The 21,253-nt window shown below is 45.1% G+C and overlaps 1 protein-coding gene across 1 annotated transcript; it reads right to left on the bottom strand.

The window, feature by feature from the left end:
• Nucleotides 1–13,740: 13,740 nt before the first annotated feature.
• On the bottom strand, nucleotides 13,741–16,793 carry LOC308160305 (protein phosphatase 1 regulatory subunit 35-like; the record flags this gene model as incomplete). Its single annotated transcript, XM_080534223.1, has 5 exons — nucleotides 13,741–13,890; nucleotides 14,589–14,722; nucleotides 15,124–15,357; nucleotides 15,584–15,680; nucleotides 16,635–16,793. 5 exons carry the CDS (start codon nucleotides 16,791–16,793, stop codon nucleotides 13,741–13,743), a joined length of 774 nt encoding a protein of 257 aa, XP_080390349.1.
• Nucleotides 16,794–21,253: the final 4,460 nt, after the last annotated feature.

Raw genomic sequence — 21,253 nt, 5'->3', positions numbered from 1 at the left:
TGTGAAGGGAGGGCCAGTTGACCAGGGAGTAAAGAGAGCAGTGGTGGGTACTGTAGGGGGCGTTAGTGGCGAACCGGATGGCGGAGTGATACAGTGTGTCGAGCGTGGAGAGTGTAGCTTTGCATGCATACCTGTAAATTGTGTCGCTGCAGTCGAGCATGGGGAGAACGGTCATTTGAATGAGGGTGCGTTTAGCGGATGAAGTGAAGGAGTGACGGTTTCTATAGAGAAAGCCAAGTTTGGCCTTAATCTTGGTCTGTAGTTTTGAGATGTGGTCTGAGAAAGATAGTGAGCTGTCTAACCAAATTCCCAGGTATTTATACACCGTGACCTGGTCCAGGATAGCTCCCTCACAGGTGGTAATGATGGTGGCTGGGGGGGGTGTGGTGCCTTTACGGTTGAACCACATGACCTTGGTCTTGGAAGTGTTAAGGGACAGTTTGAGGTGGGTGAAGGCCTGTTGGATCTGGAGGAAGCTATCCTGGAGAGTTGTTAGTACAGAGTCAGGGGAGGGACCAGTGGCATAGAGAATAGTGTCGTCAGCATATAAGTGAATGAGTGAATTTCCAGCAGCCAGGGGGATATTGTTGATGTATAGAGAACAGAGTGGGACCAAGTATGGAACCTTGAGGGACACCCTTGGTGACTGGGAGGGGGTGAGAGAGAAGGTTTTCAAACCTCACACGTTGCACCCGGTGAGAGAGGTAATGAGAAAACCAGGTTAGTGAGTGGTTAGTAACCCCGATGCTACTCAGTCTGTTCAGTAGAGTGGGATGGTCAACGGTGTCAAAAGCCTTTGCCAAATCAATAAATATTGCCGCACAGTGCTGCTTAGCATCTAACGCAGAAGTGATGTCGTTGAGTACCTTTAGGGTTGCTGGAACACAACCGTACCCTGCGCGAAAGCCAGACTGCGCCCCAGAAAGTAAGTTATACACATGCAGATGAGTAGTGAGTTGTTTGTTGACAAGTTTCTCAAATAACTTAGACAGACAGGGCAGGATGGAAATGGGCCTATAACAATTTGGGTCAGCCTTGTCACCACCTTTAAACAGTGGGAGCACAATCGCTTCTTTCCACTCGGCAGGTAAACTGGCTGAAAGAAGGGAGAGGTTCAACAGGTCTGTTAGGGGGGCTGCGATGATGGGGGCGGCAGTTTTAATAAAGAACGCCGCCAGCTCGTCTGACCCGGCAGCTTTTTTGGGGTCCAGAGAGGTCAGTTCCTTTAGGACCTCACCTACTGAGACAGGCCTGAGGGAAAAACTGTGAGCGGGGGGGAAGGGGCTAGGAGGGCAAACAGGGCTGGAGGGTGAGTGTAGCAGGGGAGTGGGGCTTGGAGGCAAAGGGCTCGTTGGAATAGGAGCGGGGTTAGGAGGACCTGAAACAAGACCAGAATTTGTAAAGTGACGGTTAAAAATGTCAGCCATCAGACTTTTATCTGTGACTACAAGGTTGTCTACATTAAGTGACAAGCTGTGAACTTCTCCTTATAGTAGCCAGTTTTGGCTCATTAACGACACCACATTTCTGTCTAACGTATCTGGAAGTATACCTAATATGACTAGAGCTGGATCTAAAGTAAAGTTAACACCCAGAATCAGTTAAATCTCCTTTTGAACATTCTTCCAGAAATCAATGAGCTTTGGGCAGTCCCAAAATATATGTGTGAAGTCCCCGACCAATCCACAGCCCCTCCAACATAGTTTAGATGTATTGCTGTATTTTGAGGTGATAATCGGGGTATCAAAGTACCGCATCTTCACCTTCCAATCAAACTCTCTCCATGATGGGCTGTTAGTTAATTTATGTCCCGCCTTGAATGTTTCCTCCCATTTTTCATCTGTTATTATTATATTTGATTCCAATTCCCATTTTTCTTTGACTTTCATATTACTGTCATCAGAATCATGTTGTAATGCTTTATAAATGTTTGATATAGCCCCCTTTTTAGTAAAGGACATCAATAGTCCCTCTAGTTTGGATGGCAATTTACAAATATTCTCCCATTCCTCATGTTTCTGAAGGTAATGCCTTAGTTGTAAGAATTTGTAAAAGTCATGAGTTGGGAGATTGAATTCCTGAGTAAATTGTTCTTTAAACATTTGTCCGATATATATCAACCCTTTACTTGCCCATTTGCTATATCCTGAATCCATATTAGATGGTAAAAAATCTGGGTTTGTTGCTATCTTAGTGGCCCTACAAATTGAGTTTGACAATTTAAATTTCTTTCTTACTACTGACCAAATTTTCATCGTTCCCTTAATCCATTCATTACTAATCTTAAGTTTCTTCTGTTCCTTTTGGGTCAGGAATGGTAGTGATTCCAAAGGCATTTTATGACAATAGTTCTGCTCCATTCCCACCCATATTGTGTCTGTTTCTCTTGCTATCCACATAATTATAGCTCTAAGCTGTGCTGCCCAATAGTAATACTTTAAATTAGGTACATTCAACCCCCCTTTCTCTTTTGCACAAAGAAGTGTTTTACATTTAATTCTAGCTTTTTTCTTTTGCCAAATGAATTTGGATATAATTTTGTCCAATGATTTGAAAGTAGAGCTTGGAGACTGGAACAAAAACAACAGTCTTGGTAATTCATTCTTACTGTTTCTATTCTCCCCATCAAACTTAAAGGTAAAATTTCCCATCTAGCCAGATCTTTCTTTATCTCAGTTATCAATTTCCCATAGTTTGCTTCAAATAGCTGTGACGTGATAGGCGTAATAATAATGCCCACGTATCTAAACCCTTTATCAGCCCATTTAAATTGCACTTTTCCTTCTAGCTCTGCTGGACATACACCTGAAAGCATCCTAGCTATTGATTTGGTTTCATTAGTCAAATATCCCGATATCTCTCCATATTCATGCAGATTGTTCAACAGGGCTGGTATAGATGAAGATGGATCACCTATATATGCTAATAAATCATCAGCGAATAACGATACCTTGTGTTCTACCCCCCCCCCCCCCCCCCCTCATCCTTAATTCCCTTAATGTCTTTATTTTGTCTTATTGATTCAGCCAACGGTTCAATACTTGCAGCAAATAATAGCGGACTCAGAGACAATCTCCTTGTCTGACTCCTCTTTTGAGATAGAAAAAATCTGAGCAACATCCATTTACTCTTATCCGTGATTTTGGGTTTTTATATACTATTTTAACCCAGTCTATAAAAGTTGAGTGAAACCCAAAGGCCGCCAATGTATGATATAGGAAGTTCCATCTTACCCTATCAAATACCTTTTGAGCATCTAAACTGAGTAACATGGTAGGCTGGGGATTATTTCTATTGCATGATATCAGATTTAATGTTCTCCTAATATTATTAGCTCCTTGTCTGGATGGAATAAAGCCCGTTTGATCTGGTTTGATTAATTTGGATATACATCTCTGCATTCTCTGTGCCATTATACACTTGTTAATAGTTTCAAGTCGTTGCAGAGTAAACTTATAGGCCTATATCCCTCACATAATGTTGGGTCTTTGCCCTCTTTATGTAAGACTGAGATGATGGCTTCTGACCAAGTAGATGGTGGGTTACCTGAAGATAGAGCACAATTGAAGACATTAGATAGTACTGGTATGATCTCTTCTGCAAAACATTTATAATACTCTCCCGGAAACCCATCCGTACCTGGTGACTTATTATTTTTAAGAGTTTTTATAGAGTCAGATATCTCCTGTAATGAAACTGCGCCTTATCATCTCAGACGCTTCTTCTGCCGTTAATGATGGCAAGTGTAATCTTTTGAGGAATGTTTCTGTTTTGCTTTCTATAAAATCAGATTCTGAGTCGTCATACAACTTTTTATAGTAATCTGCAAATGCTTCCGCTATCTCTTTTGGCTTTACCATTATTTGTTTAGAATTGGGGTGTCTTATTTTTGAAACTATCCTACTGGTTTGGGCTTTTCGAAGTTGGAATGCCAATAAACGACTGGATCTGTTGCCCATCTCATAGTAAATTTGGTTAGTAAAACGTAGGGCTCCTTCTGCTTTATATGTTAAAAGTTCATTTAATTTACGCCTGTTTTTCTGCAGTTCAAGGAATGTAGAGTTATCTGATGTTCTTTTATGCTCCAATTCTTGTTCTCTGATTCTACTCTCTAACCATCTTTGCTGTTCTAGGCGAGCTTTCCTCAGCCTTGATGTTATTTCCATTATTTTCCCTCTTATGACTGCTTTTCCCCCCTCCCACAAAATTGACGGTGAAACCTCGCCATTATCATTCAATTGAAAGTATTCCTTTAAATGTTGTTTTATTTCCTGTACTACTGTCTCATCTGATAGAATTGACACATTAAGTCTCCAATATTTAAAGAAAGATTAATTACCTGTATCTATGGTTAGTGTAATAGGGGCGTGGTCACTTATAGTTATGGCCTCTATGCCACAGTTCAAGACTTTATGTACTGTATATGTTGTTGTGACACACAAAAAAAATCTATCCTCGAATAACTCCCATGTGGATTAGAATAAAAGGTAAAATCCTTCTCTCTTGGGTTATTCTTTCTCCATGGATCAACAAGACCTAACTCTTTAATAGTATTGTTTCATATTTTGGATCTTTTTGTGGTTGGTCCCTGTTCTGGTGGCATCCTGTCTAATTTACCATTCTGTACCGTATTGAAATCCCCACCCATTAATATCATTCCCTTTTCATCCTTGGCAATTACATAGGACTCTGAGGACTCAGAGAGGATGAAATGGTGAGAAAAAAAGCTACAGTCAGTATTTTAAAGCACTTTGAGCTGCAACGTTTGCAGGAAAAGTGCTATACAAATAAAAGTTATTATTATTATTATTATTATTTTGTTTTTATTAAGTGTGCTATACAAATAAAGGTTATTAAAGGTTGTTATTATTAAGCATGTTACAATAACAACCCCCCCCCCCCCCGCGGCACTATGACGTCATACAACACACCACTCTAAAACCTGCTGTTTATCTCGCGGAGCTTCATTAGTCACCGACACACCGGCGTTCATTAGTGAACTAAGCGTTCATTAGTTACAGACTCGGTCGTTGACGGGAATTTCAACGACAGAAATGTTCAACGTTGGACAATTTTACTTCGAAAATGGGGATGAATAATAGCAAGGTAAGTAACAGCATGCTGCCCCGTTAGGCCTATAGTTAAGGGTTAGTGGGGTACATTTAGTTGTATATTTACCATTATAGTGGAATATATTTTATTGTATGCCCATATTAATTAAGATATATATAGTCTTTAAACGGAACTGATGGATTTTAGTATCGTTCAAAGTACAATTATCATGCTGCTTATGTGAATCACCAATATAAACATTTGGATGCTGTTTGATCTTATCTAGTCCTACATCCGATAATCAGATTTTATTTGAACTGTTTATGATTAATAATGAGTTATTATGATTATGATTATTGTTATTAACAGCCAATTGCTGTTATTATGAACAAGAACATGCATGTTGCTTAGCCTAAGTGTTGGTGATTTTGGTATCCAACTTTAAGACAAATACACGAATTCCTATCAGTATTATTACTAGTATTAGCTGCAACATTTGCAGGAAAAGTGCTATACAAATAAACGTTATTATTAGCATTAGGGTATGGGTAATTAGTTCACACAAGTTGCATGGTCACCATGGCACCGGCCTTGTTGTGACGTCGTCGCTGTTTTATGACGTAGGCTGCGTTCGTAAATTCGCTCTGAGACACATTGGGCCCTATTATGCACTTCTTAACTTGCCGTCTTAAGTGTTAATTAAGACGCACCGCCAGGTTAAGACCTACCCGCACCCTTATTATGCGCTTCATACGCGCTACTGCTATTATGCAGGTGTCGATAGGCGCCCACACATAAGACGTAAAACTCCCGTGCATATATTGCTCATTGTGGGAGTGTTCATATGTTAATGAAGTGCACTAGGCGCCCCTGCTATTATGCGATCTGACTTTGCTCCTATCGCTAAGAAGTGGTTTGAAAAGTTCTTAAGTTTAGACTTCATGCACGTTTTGAAACACGAGCGCGCCTCCGCGGTTTGCGCATGCATGTGGGCACACATGAACACGCACGTGGCTCCACGGCAAGACGTCAATTACGGTCACAGTATAAATGCTTTATTTCAGAAGGGAGAGGCAGAGAAGCGCGCTGACCTCCTTCTTAGGACTTCCATAATAGCATAGCGCTAATGACTCAACGCAGCCGGTTCTTAAAGGGAATGGCACCTGGCACGCTGATTGGGTTGATTGAGAAGACGCCCAAAACACACCCATGACTAATTTCTTTGCTTAGCGCCGGCTTTTAGGCGCCCACTGCAGCACGCATAATAGCAAAGTGGCCTTGACCACGCCTCCACGTCTTAAGTTTAGATCTACCGCCTCGTCTTATTGATGAAGTGCATAATAGGGCCCATTGGGTTCAACGTCATAAAGGGACCAAGTGGATTGTCCATTTCCAGTCTAACCACACCCAAATGCTTTTTTTCCCCAGCCCAGTGTTATCAAAAGTAGCCCATTCGGCGGTAACCCGCCCCATCTGGCAACCCTGAGTGTAATAGGCCTATATAGCACTGTCAAGAGTAGTATAGCACATATAACACTTAACCCCTGGGGTTGGGTCAGATCATTTGATGCATCTCTGAGGGCTGTAGACCCAGGCCCCATCCTAACATGAACAGAACAAGCCTGTAGACCCAGTAGGCCCCATCCTAACATGAACAGAACAAGCCTGTAGACCCAGTAGGCCCCATCCTAACATGAACAGAACAAGCCTGTACACCCGGGCCTGATCCTAACATGAACAGAACAAGCCTGTACACCCGGGCCCCATCCTAACATGAACAGAACAAGCCTGTACACCCGGGCCCCATCCTAACATGAACAGAACAAGCCTGTACACCCGGGCCCCATCCTAACATGAACAGAACAAGCCTGTACACCTGGGCCCCATCCTAACATGAACAGAACAAGCCTGTACACCCGGGCCCCATCCTAACATGAACAGAACAAGCCTGTAGACACAGTAGGCCCCATCCTGACATGAACAGAACAAGCCTGTACACCCGGGCCCCATCCTAACATGAACAGAACAAGCCTGTACACCCAGCAGGCCTCATCCTAACATGAACAGAACAAGCCTGTACACCCAGCAGGTCTCATCCTGACATGAACAGAACAAGCCTTTTGCTGTCGTCGCCTTCTGACTGACTGATTGTCATTTTAATCCGTTTTCCTATGTGATCCCGTCTGAAGCTATTTTGACTTGACGTAACAAGTCGACCAGAATGTTGATCTGAACTCTTGTTGTGTTGTAGACGGAGAGCAGTGGCATGAAGGCCACTGAGAGCTCTGAGATGGTCGCTAAGGCCGCTAAGAGCACCAAGAAGGCCGCCAAGGCCACGAGGAGGAGCGCCAAGAGCGCTAGCAAGAGCTCCGACTCTGATTCAGGTGAGACTGTTTAAAATACACACAATTATTCATTCAGATGATGTGCAATTTGGATGGAAATACGTTTATTAGAAATGCTGCGTACCAATCTGCGTACCAAATGTATTCTGTCATAGAGGCCATAATAATACTGTATTTTAGACACAACTTTCTATTTTTCTATTTGAAACATACATAGATAGTCATAGATAGATGTGTTGGACTTTAGATACAACTGTATATATTTAATCTCTCCTTGTATTTTGTCAGCAGCCGCCTCCCAGACCGGTCCAGACCGGTTTGAGAGCCGAGCTGCTGTGGTGGAGCTGGTGAACAAGAAGGCTCACCAGACGGCAGGGGAAGAGGTGTACCCCATCCTGCTGGACTTCCTGAGGACTCTGAGTGATGAGTATGTTTAGTGTCTCTCTGGGACGGAGGGATGGAGGGATGGAGGGAGGGAGGGAGGGATGGAGGGGTTGTAATATTTCTACCTTCAAATATGATCAACAAGCTATTAGATGTCCACTTTCAATTCTGGACGTTACAATTCACATTTCTCAAAACAAACTAACAAACTAAAACTTCTATGACGTCTTGCCGCAAAGCCTTCTGGGACATGCAGTTCTACCTATTCTTAGCCAATGCAACGGAAATGTACTTCTTTTTAACTCTCTTGACAATCAATCAATCATGTAACATATGAATCAATCATGTAACTATACAGTTAATCATGTAACTATACAGTTAATCATGTAACTATAAAGTTAGGACAGGGATCTCTCAGTAGGGGGGACCGTGTTCTCAGGGGAGGCTGGTGGAGGTAGAAATCAGAGGACGGGATCGTTGTAATGCATGGAATGAAATGAGGAATGGTATCAAACTCACATTACAATGAGCCCATCCTCCCATTTCTCCCTCCACCTGTGTGAAGCTGTGTTCCTTCTGTAGCCTAGTCTTGCACATCTACCATGTCTGTAAAACATTTATTTAAATGTTCTTAACAGCTGGAAATGTTTCCTTGTTTCTTTTCTCATCCAGGCAGTGGACAGCGATCCGAAAGGGCATGATATACCCTGTAAGTTGTGATTGATCAACCGATCATTCATTTAATCAGCCTGTATTTGTAAAGCACATTTCATACACACATGTAATACAATGCTCTTGGATCTGAACATTCTCTCCAGTCACACCTTGACTTGTGTTTATTTACCAGTCACACCCTGACTTTTATGTTTATTTTCAGAACAAAATACACATGTTCATAATATAACATATCACACATTATCATAACGTCACTAACACGTGTGATCTGATGACGTCGTGTTCTTCTGGCGGAACCACAGACCACCAGGATGCAGCTGAGCCGGCTGTGCCGCAGGGTGGTGAAGGTCGTCTGTGAGGCAGCCTTCCAGGTCTTCCTGCCGGCCCTGGTGAAGATCCTGGAGCAGAGCGACAGAGAGGAGGAAGAGGAGCGGTCTTCATCCCCCGGGTCCCACCCAGAGCGCTCCTCCAGTACCAGCCCCCAGACCCGGGAGTCTGGAGCCGCTCTTGTCTGTCCCCCGAAGTAAGGCCCATTTACACAGCTTTACACACTGAGGAAGAGACCCAGCTACTCTTTAGGGGGTTGATGACGGATGTTTATGTTTAGTTTTTAGAGGTTTATCAACTACAGCATAGAAAGACCCTCATTGACAGGCCTCATTAGCCGCAGGAGGTTTAAAACTGAAGGGAAATAGAACTTAGGAATGGACCGTTATCATTACATCCAGAATACGAGCCAAATGTAAAAAAAATAAAGTGGATTTAAGCTAAATAGTGGAAATGCCACCGCTCATCCGTAATCACTTAGCTGAAGTGCTGGAGCTGAAGAGTATCAAATGGAATGAAAACAAGCAGCATCCGCACACTCAAAACTGTGCAAAAATCAATGATTTATTGCGAGCTTTCGGTCTTTCATAGACCTTCTTCAGGCATACAGCAGAGACTGTGAATTTAAGTGAATTTAAGCTACAATCATTGTGTGACATATTGTTTCAGACATCAGACTGTAGTGTTCATGTTCATGTTTCTGTTTGTAGCTCCAAGACGTCCCTGCAGAGGGCGTCTGTGAGTGACCCCCTGAAGGACTTCTTTGGGGTGACGGCGGACACCGTTATCCAGGCCCTGGGTGACGACATGTCTTCCTCACCTGAACTGACCAGAGCTCTGGTGGGGGAAACGCTCAGCCAGCTGAACTCAGCGTTCTCGGTGGTCGTGGCCTACACCCCCTCTGGAAGGTTGTCCCCAGTGACGACCGAGAGGCAGGATGCCGTGCTGGCCACCGAGGAGATGGTGCGCGTCATCTCTGGCACTCTCCAGGCGTTTGGGGTGACCGGACAGGTTGCCTCAGCGTCGCCACCAGTGGACCAGGTGGGTATGGAGGTAAGTGAAGGGATACTTGCTCCTCTGACGGGTGAGGTCATGGCCGCCATCGCTGACACCATGGCACAGGGAGGCGGACAGGACGCAGCGGAAATGCTCAGGGAGGTGGCGCTGGATATACAGTTGCTCTCTCAAACACATTCCTTGGAAAAGACCAGAATTACCCCCTGTGATTCTGGAGCCTCTGAGGATGTGGTGAGCCAGATTGACCTGGCCATCATCTGTAGTGAAGAGTTCCACACACAAGCCTCAAGAGCTGTGAGTGGGATTCTTCTGAGTGCTGCTCGCTGCCTAGCTGCCCACGAGAGTGGCTCTCATGTCACCTCGCCGTCTGCTACTAACCTATTCGACGATGATTGCGACGCTGAGGCGAACAAGATCGTCGATGCATTCGTGGCGGATGTGAAGGCCGAGACAGCGCAGGCCGCGGAGGCGGGGGACAGCACTGTGCAGGCCGGAGGCACAGTTCACCACGCCGCGTCCTCCATCCACCAACCCGGTGGATGTCCCAGCAGGAGGCAGAGGCTCTTCTCTGCCACGTTGAGGCTGTACAGCAACGTCCATGGTAGATTGAAATTATTAATTAAATTATTTAGATTGGCAGAGTTCTTCAGCATGGGCTGTGCCGCCACCAGTAGAGCAGATCTGGTGACGTCATCACCCCTGGAGGAGCCCCGACACGAAGTCAGCTGTGAGGACATAGAGACCTCCTCTCTGAGGGAGTGTTCCCAGCTGCTTGCGGCTTTTGACGAGAGCACCTTTCTTGACGAGAGCACCAAGGAAGTCATCGGAGGGATACTGACCACTTTTAGATCAATGTCTGAGGCCTCTATCGGGAGGAGCTCGTCCGAAGAGTCTCTTTTTTGTGGTGTTTTTTTGCGCCCAGCTAAGCGTTTTTGCAACCTCAGACAGCCCTCTGAATCCTCTTCTAGTTCCTCTTCTAGATCGTCTTCATCACTCAGTGGTGAGTACAGTTTATTGAGGTCATCTGAAGAGTTCTTCGAGGGTATTCTTGGCGCAGACAAAGTCATCTCCTCATCGGAGCGTTTGAATCTCGCTCCAAATGAGATCATTAGAGATCTGTCCACCACGGAGTTTGAGAGGAGGGGAACTCACGCTGTGAGGAACATCCTCATTAAGTCCTCTGAGTCCGTCACCAGTGGGGTCAGCCAGGGTTCTTCCACCACGTCCACTGCCAGAACGGACTCTGCTGCAGTGGATATTTTTAGCACCGTTGTGGACGGTGTGAAAATACTTTTCCAGAGAGGCCAGTCTCCTAGCGCTGTTGGGCTTGCAGATTCTGGTCTTCTGCCTGGCAGCATTAGAGACCCGGAGGTTTCTGAGAGCGTGTCCAAGGCGGACATTTCTTCCATTGCACAAAGGCTCTACAACAGTCTGCGGCAGAAGTTGAGGAAGTTTCTGTCTTCACAAAAGCAGCCCCACACAGAAACCCAAGTAGCGCTGGCCAAGAACAGCATCAGCCAAATCCTGGGTGTGGTCCAAGAGGACATGTCAAAATCTGACCAGTTGAACAGGACAGGTGAGCTGTCCGAGTTATTCAGCTTAGTGGGAACTATGCTGGAGAACCTGGAGACGACCACCTCCCCTATATCAACGCAGTCCTCTCAAACATTGAGGTCGGAGAAGACATTGGAAGATATGTCCTTCACACTTCCTGGGACCCCATCTCCATCTGAGCTCCAAAAGGTCATAAGTTGCCCTATTGTGCGTAGCTCAATAATTGACTGCACAGGTGATGATGATCTTCATGATCAGAATGATTCAATGCTGGAATCATCATCGGCTGGTGCTAGGGACTCCATGACTGCCATTGTGGAGACCATACTCAGTCCTGCAGAGCTGCAGCAGGCCTCTGCCCCTCTGGATAGACTGGAGGAGCTCCTTTCCGAAGGGAAGGTCCAGGCTCTGTCCCGCGACCTGGTCGACCGCCTGAAAAGCCTGATGCTTGAACAGGGAAAGGACCATGTGGGAACTGGCAAAAGTCACTCCGACTCTGCTCTCCTGGAACACACCCAAAGAGGGAGTGGAACAAGAGGACCCTCTTCCTCTGCAGTGATCCACGCTTTTGCCGAGGAGTCGGTGAAGCGGTTGTTGGCGACTCTCCTCGTCCCTTCCACGTCCTGGGGCTTGGATCAGAAAGCCTCCTCCTCCAGCTCACAGGTCTACGAACAGACTGTGAGCCTGTTCACAACGGCCTTGGTCCAGCAGGTCACGGTCAATCTGGAGGAGACACAGTCTGCCACATGTCCCCCCTCCCCCACGCTCTTTGGTACCGGTGGGTGCCAGAGCAGCGTGAAGGCGAGTGGCTCTGTAGAGTCAGGTTCTGTTAGCAGGTGTGTGTCGCCGACCGGATCTGAGGCTGAGGTGACCCAGGCTGAGACCAAAGTAAAGAAGGGGTCCAGGTTCGTCAGGTTCTTCAAGGGCGGCTTCAAGGTAAACCAGATGTTACTATACTTTATACATCCCTGTCCTGAGTTTGACATTTAATAGTCTCTGTAAACATTACGACCGTTCAATGTCATCTGTCATCTATATACACAATCTCCTCTCATACACAGTGTTTTAGGAGTTATATGGTGTCTTACCAATTCCATTGATTAAAGATAGGCCTGTCATGTAAACGTGTTACTTTGTTTTTGTAACGCTTGTTTCTTTCACAGAGCTCCAAGAAAAGTCAGAGGGAGGTCAGCCCGGACCCAGAGGAAGAAGAGGAGCCCAAGGCTGGAGGCTGCTTCTGTAAGTCTGCTGACAGGAAGACCCTTCTGCTGTAGGGTTGATACTGCATGAACCAGCTAATTACCTCAACATTACTACAAGCATCAATGAGACAAAATGTAATCCGTGAAAAAACAAAATTCTGTGTTAAGTTAATGTCTCTCCCTCACCCTCCCTCTCTCTCTCTCCCTCCCTCTCTCTCTTTCTCTCTTTCCCTCTCTCCTGTCTCTAGCGGCCGTCTTCAAGAGCATGGCATCAGCCATCGGCAAGGGCCTGTGTAAGCCCTTCAAGAAGGCCTCAAGAAAGACCACATAATTGATTACAAAAAAAAGAAAGACCACACCTGAATCTATCTCTGAATCTATCAATTGATATTGAATAAATGTGTGTCTTGCATTCAATCTATTGTATTCCTTGTCTTTTGTCATTTCACAAGAATAGAGAAACCTAGGATATTGGAAACTAGGATAATGAAACCTAGGATAGTGAAATGTACTGCTGGACAAAACACTATACTGTGTTAGTATAAATGTATGTTAGTATGAATGATCATGATGATTTGGACAATAGTCCAAATGACATCACAGTATCAGGTATGCAGAAGGTGCTGGGGTGTGATTTACTAGTCTGTCTGGGCTTGGTTCTGGCCACACTGTCTCAGTACTGTGTGCCTTCTCTAACAGTAAACATCCACATGAACAAAATACACTTTCTAAACACGTTCTCTTACTTGCCAGCTATAGACATTTTATTTACAACAAGCATAACAAAAAAAATCGCTATTATGCCGCTATGAGTACACCGACCAACGCGACGCAGACCGACCAACGCAGAAGTATAAATTGGGAGAGCCCTTGCGTAGGCTACCGCGTAGCCGCGCGTAGATTCGACGCAGAAGTATAAATTGGGCTTTAGTGCAGTGTCAGGCCCGGGAGATGTGCATGAAATACATGATGCACTTTTCCAAGTATTCCTCCCTCCTCCTCCCCTCCTCCCTCCCCAAGAAAACTCCTCATGTAACTTCATTCCTTTATTATGATAAATGACATCATCTCCATCCTCCAATCACATACAGTTACATAGGGACCAATCACAGTTCAGTGGCCATCACAGGCTCCTCCCACATCATCCACACCTCTTCAGACAGACATGTGTGTGTGTGTGTGTGTCAGGGCCCTGCCTCCCACTGTCTGTGTCTGTTGTAGAGGTCAAAGGTGGAGTGGGCGGGGCGTGGAGAAGGTTGGGGGCGTGGCATCGGTAGCTCCTCCCCTGGGAGCAGGTCGTCACTGAAGAACACACGCACGTCTGGAGCCTCCTCCTACACACACACACACACACACACACACACACACACACACACACGCACGCACACAGACACACACCACAGACACACACACACGCACACGCACACACAGACACACACCACAGACACACACACCACAGACACACACACACACACACACACACACTCACACACACACACACACACACACACACACACCACAGACACACTCCACACACCACACACACACACACACACACACACACACACACACACACACACACACACATCAGTTTGTCTGGTTTTACTATTTATAGGTATGTGTTTGAGTAAAATGAAAATGTTTGTTTTATTCTATAAACTACTGACAACATTTCAACTCCAAATAAAAAAATAAAAAACAACAGCCCAGCCAGTAGCAATGTACTACAAATAAAACATCAAATGGGTGGAATATCAGATCATAGAATAACATAATAATATAAATGGTTAATAATAATAATAACAACAACAACAATAACAACAACAATAATAGTAATAATAATAACAACAATAATAGTAATAATAATAATAACAACATAGTATAGTAATATTCATAATAATAATAAGTCATAATAATTATAATTATAATAATAGTAATAATAATAATAACAACGATACATTCATGTTATTATTATTATATTCAATCATCAGTTATCTGTTCTAGAACTAGATAGATATGACATCACACCCACCTTGTTGCCGTGGCAGCGTGTGGGCGGGGCCAGCAGCAGCCTATCACGTGCGGCCTGGCTGATCAGCTGGTCCTCCTCCACGCTGACGCTGACCAACGCCCTGTACAGCTGCTGGAGGGGCGGGACGTTCACCCCTACACACACACACACACACACACACACACACACACACACACACACACACACACACACACACACACAGACACACAGACACAGACAGACACAGACAGACACAGACACACACACACACACACACACACACACACACACACCTCTCAGATCCTCACAATAACCTGGACACTGTGCGTCTGTGTGTGTATGTTTGCGTGTGTGTGTGTGTGTGTGTGTGTGCGTGCATGCGTGCGTACGTGTGTCTGTGTGTGTGTGTCTGTGTGTGTTTGTGCGTGAGAGAGTTTGTCTCTATGGTGTGTGTGTGTGTCTCTATGGTGTGTGTGTGTGCCTCTATGGTGTATGTGTGTGTGTGTGTGTGTGTGTGTGTGTGTGTCTCTATGGTGTGTGTGCGTGTGTGTGTCACCTCCAGTAGGTCTGATGTTGACGTTGTTCTTGGTTCTGGTCGACCTCTGCAGCCGCTGACGCACGGCCTCCTGGGAGTTAAACTCCGCCCCCGCCGCCTCCTCCAGCTCCGCCCTCAGCGCCAGCGTGGTGTTCAGCTCCGCCCCCTGAGGCAGGCCGACACCCCTCTCCTCACACGGAGGCTCCCCATTGGCCGATGTCTCGGACGGCCCCGCCCCCCTGTGCAGGGATCCACCTATGAGAGGAGAGGAGGCCACAGGCAAGAGCCAATCAGAGAGCAGACAAACTTCTACCTGACACACACACACGCACACACACTCACTCACTCACTCTCACTCTCACTCTCACTCTCACGCACACACACACACACACACACACACACACACTCACCCACTCTCATGCACGCACGCACACACACATGTTATAACTGACACCTGTGTCGTGTCTCAATGTCTGGTTACCATGGCAACGTCCCCTGGCCTCAGGCCTGCTGCTGTTGGAGTGTCGAGGCTCCGCGATCACCGTGACGACGACTGGCTCTTCCACTGTGAAACGCACCTACACACACACACACACACACACACACAGAGACACACACACACATACACACAGAGATTGAGAGAGACACACACAGACACACACACACACACACACACACACACACACTCACACTCACACAGAGACACACACAGAGACACACACAGAGACACACACAGAGACACACACACACACACACACACACACACACATTGTGCAATTTCTAGTATAGACTTTCCGGTAAAGGTGGACTCTCGGACACCACCTCATACTGGTGGACAGATGATTCCCTTACAGAGGCTGCCTTCACACCACCAGGTAGAAGAGACACGATTCACATGTTTTGCTCACATGTGGCACAGATCTGATATGTAACATGTAGGTGTGTAAGCAGTAAAAAAGCACATTGAATCTGATATTCTCAGATCCCATTCAGGCCTCATTTTCAAGCCGGCCTCATTCAGATAAGAATCGGATACGTGTCATTTCGACTGCGGCCTAAGCAGGCAGGTCACATATAACGCTCAATTCTGATTTGCACGTCATCGAAAATACGACGGTCTTGGCATTTTGATGACGTTTGACGTTAGTTTCACTCACTTCAACACTGAAGTGCTCTTTCTTCTCCGCCTTAAAATATGCGCAATATTTTTGCGGACCTCAAAACATACTTCGGAAAGCAACGGCTTTATTTTATAATATATATAAAAGGGATTATCATTTCTGTCTCGTTTGCGTCCATTGCAAGTGATGTGGTGCTGTGTGTGTGTGTGTGTGTGTGCTTGTGTGTGTCTCTGTCTCTGTGTGTGTGTGTGTGTGTGTGTGTGTGTGTGTGTGTGTGTGTGTGTGTGAGTGTGAGTGAGTGTGTGTGTGTGTGTGTGTGTGTGTGTGTGTGTCTGTGTGTGTCTCTCTCAATCTCTGTGTGTATGTGTGTGTGTGTGTCTCTGTGTGTGTGTGTGTGTGTGTGTGTCTAACCTGCCTCTGGCCTCGTCCTCTCCTCTGGCTGGGGGGGGCTGGGATGAGGGGGAGGGACAGGTCCAGGACTGGACAGGGGGCGGGGGGGGCTGGGGTGGACAGGGGGGCGGGCTGGAGGTCTGGGCAGGGGGTGGGGGGATCAGACCCCACCTTGGTCATCTCTGGTCTGAGTCTGGGTCTCTGGAGGACCAATCAAATCAAAGCAGAGTGTATTAATCATACAGGTTAGACAGGTATCAGTAATAATAATAATAATAATAATACACTTCATGTACACAGAACCTTTTTTAAGGAAGTGTTCCAAAGTGCTTTAAAGTGCAGATATGAAACAGATACGCAAATAAAAACAACCATAAAAGTAGACAACTAAATCCAGGGAAAGCCAATCAGAGTTAACCCTAACCCTAACCCTAACACTAACCCTCTCACAGCTGACAGACAGACAGACAGACAGGCTGGATGGATGTTCCTGAGCAGGGTCTAACCCAGTCATTCTCCAGGGTCAGCTATGTCCTTAAAGACTGACTCATTCTCCTCATAGACATTTAGTATAGAGATAGTCATCTCTCCTATCGAGCCAACAATCATTACATATCTTCCCCTATTATCTTTTATCACTTTCTCTTCAGAGAATGGTAGAGATTTATTAATTAATATGGCCACACCCCTTTTCTTACCATATGATGCATGGAATACTTGGTTTACCCAATCCCTTTTCAATGTTTTATATTCATCCTCAGCCAGATGTGTCTCCTGTAGTAAAGCAATTGAACATTGTAGTTTCTTCAATTGGCTCAGTATCTTCTTCCTCTTAATAGGATGATTTAAACCGTGGACATTATATGATACAATATTTAACCTATTCATATTAGTTTAAGCTGAAGCCCATGTGTTCTACACCTCCTAACAACTAAAACAAAAGTACAAAACATCACACAGTAAAAAAAGATAAACAAACATCTCCTTCAGAACTATTATACAATAACAAAAGAATGTGACTCCCAAAGATCCCATAACCAGAGAGATGTGGCAAATTCTCCCTGGGGAAATAGCACTGTGTGCACCTGCAACTTCTCGGCTGTTATCGAAAGTTGCTTCACGCTCCGAATGAGCAGCGGTGTCGCTCAATAACCAATATTTCTGTTAATTATGTAGTATATTTTACTTACACACACACATGCATGGTATATGGTATGGGCCTGTTCTACTGACAAGGGGGTTTTATGACACCTTGTAAACACATCCTTTGTCTTAGTTTAATATGTTTACTTCCTGTGAATCTGATTTGAACTTTAACCTGGAACGACTTGTAGGCCAGGTGACATCATTGTGGGGTCTCCTACTTTTCACACCTCAAGCATCTACAGTAAACATGATTGGGCCATTGTTGAAGTTATATTTGCATACGAAAAGGTATAAAGTTGGGGGCAAACATCAGCCCCCTCTCTCTGATCTTGACCACACAGCTCCTCTCTCTCTCTCTCTCTCTCTCTCTCTCTCTCTCTCTCTCTCTCTCTCTCTCTCTCTCTCTCTCTCTCTCTCTCTCTCTCTCTCTCTCTCTCTCTCTCTCTCTCTCTCTCTCTCTCTCTCTCTCTCTCTCTCTCTCTCTCTCTCTCTCTCTCTCTCTCTCTCTCTCTCTCTCTCTCTCTCTCTCTCCTCTACCAGACCAGAATCCAGCTCAACATTTTTGTACTTTAAATAAATCGTCTTAAACTCAGAATTGATTCTTTGATTCATAACCAACAAGAGAAATTAACTACAATTACCATAGGTAGTGATTTATTATAGCTCTATAGACATAGTCGTTATATATTAGGCAGATATTGTAACTGACCAAATATTGCTGATCACGTCATTGATTTCCGTTGATGGGGAATATATGTGTCCAGGCATCTGGTATGTTAACTAACAGTTTGTCCAGAGTATGTGAACTAGCCAAGCTAACCGGTTGAATCCCTGCCAGTGTTGGGCAGTAACGAGTTACTACAAAAGCACAGCCAATGTTTCCCATTAATTATCTAGACTGTGGCGGCCTGCCAGTCTAATTGGTCACGCCACAGTTTCATAATGAACCGAACATACTTTTACACATCTCATAATTTCCGCGCGAGTTTCTCGTTACCACGATAACGCGCGCTGAGAGAGAGCCTGACTGAGGTAACTCTGACTCACTCACGATACTGTGAGCTGCTTTTAGATGCAGTAGCGGAGTAGTAGCCTATACTGGAACCAGAGGCAGGCAAACCTCTTCTTCCACACTGCATAATACTTTTATAACAATACCCATAATAATTTGGAATATTTTTAGTTTTTCCTTTCCCACCCCTGGCACAACCTCTCCATTGTGAAAACATTTGGCCTACTAGGCTATTTCCTTATATTTTATCCAGAAAACAATGCATAGTATTAATTATTGCATTTGTCTATTTCAAAGATGTCAGGGAAGAGGCAAATGAGCATATTCATGCCTTTTTCAATGTACATGACATCTTCTATACTGGAATTTAAAATATTATAAAAAAAAACAAAAAAACACTGAGACTGTGTGTGTGATTCTTTTATTTTTTGGGTACAAATTGATGTCATTTATCAGATCAGACCCCCGTCCCCCCCGCCGCCGCCAAAATCTCACTCTGAACTCTGTTCAAAACTTGAGAGCCCTGCTTATTTCTCCAAGTAGTCTCTCGTCTCATCATCCCCTGTGTGACTCTCATCTCACAGACTCGAGCCAAAAACGCTGATCATAATGCACAGATTCCATTGGCTGAGTAGCGCCGCTAAACCAGTACCGTAAAGGCTAGAAAAGCTGCGCAGATTAAGATAGAAACGCTCCGTCAAGATGTAATAATTCTCAATCATTTATCGGTTATAGGTCTGGGTCCGGATTGGACGGCGTCTGGTCCGGGTCCGGACCGCGGTCCGCCTATCAGTGACCTCTGAGCTACAGGATGTTCTTTGCAAACTAGCAGAAGCGGAAAGCACCCCACAACTGCTCACTCTGCACATTATAATCACAGACACATCAATAACATGAATACAATACAAAATAAAGCATTTATAAACCCTTCAATGATACATAACAATTCTGCCATCACAATAAGCATGATTACATCGCGCACTTCCTGCAGATTTGCACCAAAATGTGTCGGATTCAGATCCGGTGACTGGGAAGGCCACTGAAGAACACTGAACTCATTGTCATGTTCATGAAACCAGTTTGAGACATGGTGCATTATTATCATGCTGGAAATAGCCATTAGAAGACAGGTACATTTGTCGACGCACATGGTCAGCAACCATACTCAAATAGGTTGTGGCGTTCAAGCGACGATCGATTGGTATTAACGAGCCCAAAATGTGCCAAGAAAACATCCCTCACACCATTACACCACGTCCACTAGCTTGGACTGTTGACAGCTGTTCTAATAAAGTGCTCGGCGAGTGGATACAATGTACAAAACGCACATCAAAACAAAAGGAGAGTCCTTTCACTCTCACACGCTTCGCACTTTTGCGTCATTAAAAATCGACACCAGTCGCTGAACTTCTGACGCGTGGAACGTGTTCGCCATAATAAACCCTTATACACAAGGCTGAGGTAAAAACGAGTGATAGCAAGCTGGCAGATGAGCCATAGTTTGTGTTGTGTTCAACAATACACGTCTAGATAGTTAGTGTGTGTTGGAGTTTGTACGATATATTTTTTTGGGTGGAAGGCAGGAGAGACGGAACATTGAGCTGAATAACAAGGTAAGTGTTAGCCTAGCGTGCTATGTATACCGTACGTAGCCCAGCAGAGCTAGCCAAGCAGGCAGTCACTGCGCGTGGTGTCAGTGGATACAGACGTGTGTAGTGTCCAGCCTGGTGTCTGGTGTGGCTCAGTCACAGCTCACAGTTCAAACACTAACTCATGTAATAAGAGCTAGTTAGTCCAAGCCAAGTTGTCCAGCGTTGTGCGAGTTTGCTAGCTAACTAACTAGCCAGCCAGCAAGTGTATTTCCGTAGCTAATCCACCTGGCTCAGAGCCCGACAGATATAAACACTGAACACTAGCCTCATCTGCGGTAGTGTCAGGCACACTACACTAGCTTTCTAGCTAGCAGCTTAGCTCGCTGACTTAGTGGTAGTGTCAGCAAATCGCCACATTTGAGTAAGCGAATATGCAAAACCAGATCAGATGCACGCATATTTACAGTCGTATGAATGCAGAAGAATGATAGGAAAAGCTAGTGACGTTAAGTGGTGGATGCAAACTTGGCGCACGCTTTCAAGCGTTTGAAAAGCGTCGGAGCAACAATATTGCATGCAGGGCTGCCAAGTTTCACCAAACGTTTTTTGTCTGAGAGCGTGAGAACTGGTTGAAATGCGTGAGTCTCACGGTGATTGCGTGAGACTTGGCAGCTCTGTAAGTAATATATTATTACTAAATAACTGGATCGTTTCCAGAACCACACGTATGGTAGCCAAATGAACTGTTGACTGTTGGAAGTCCTCAAGGGAGCACTACCTGCACCTGTCCGTTGTAGGATGGATTTATTCTAAAAGGTCCCCTTGAGACTAACTTGCAACTACAAAAGAGGAAGTTGTAGTTTTTTTGGGCGGACAGACAGTTTTAGTCA

Source organism: Nansenia antarctica, assembly GCF_963989245.1.
Source record: "Nansenia antarctica genome assembly, chromosome: 6".
Lineage (NCBI taxonomy): Eukaryota > Metazoa > Chordata > Actinopteri > Argentiniformes > Microstomatidae > Nansenia > Nansenia antarctica.
This window is presented reverse-complemented; position numbering and strand designations above follow the sequence as displayed.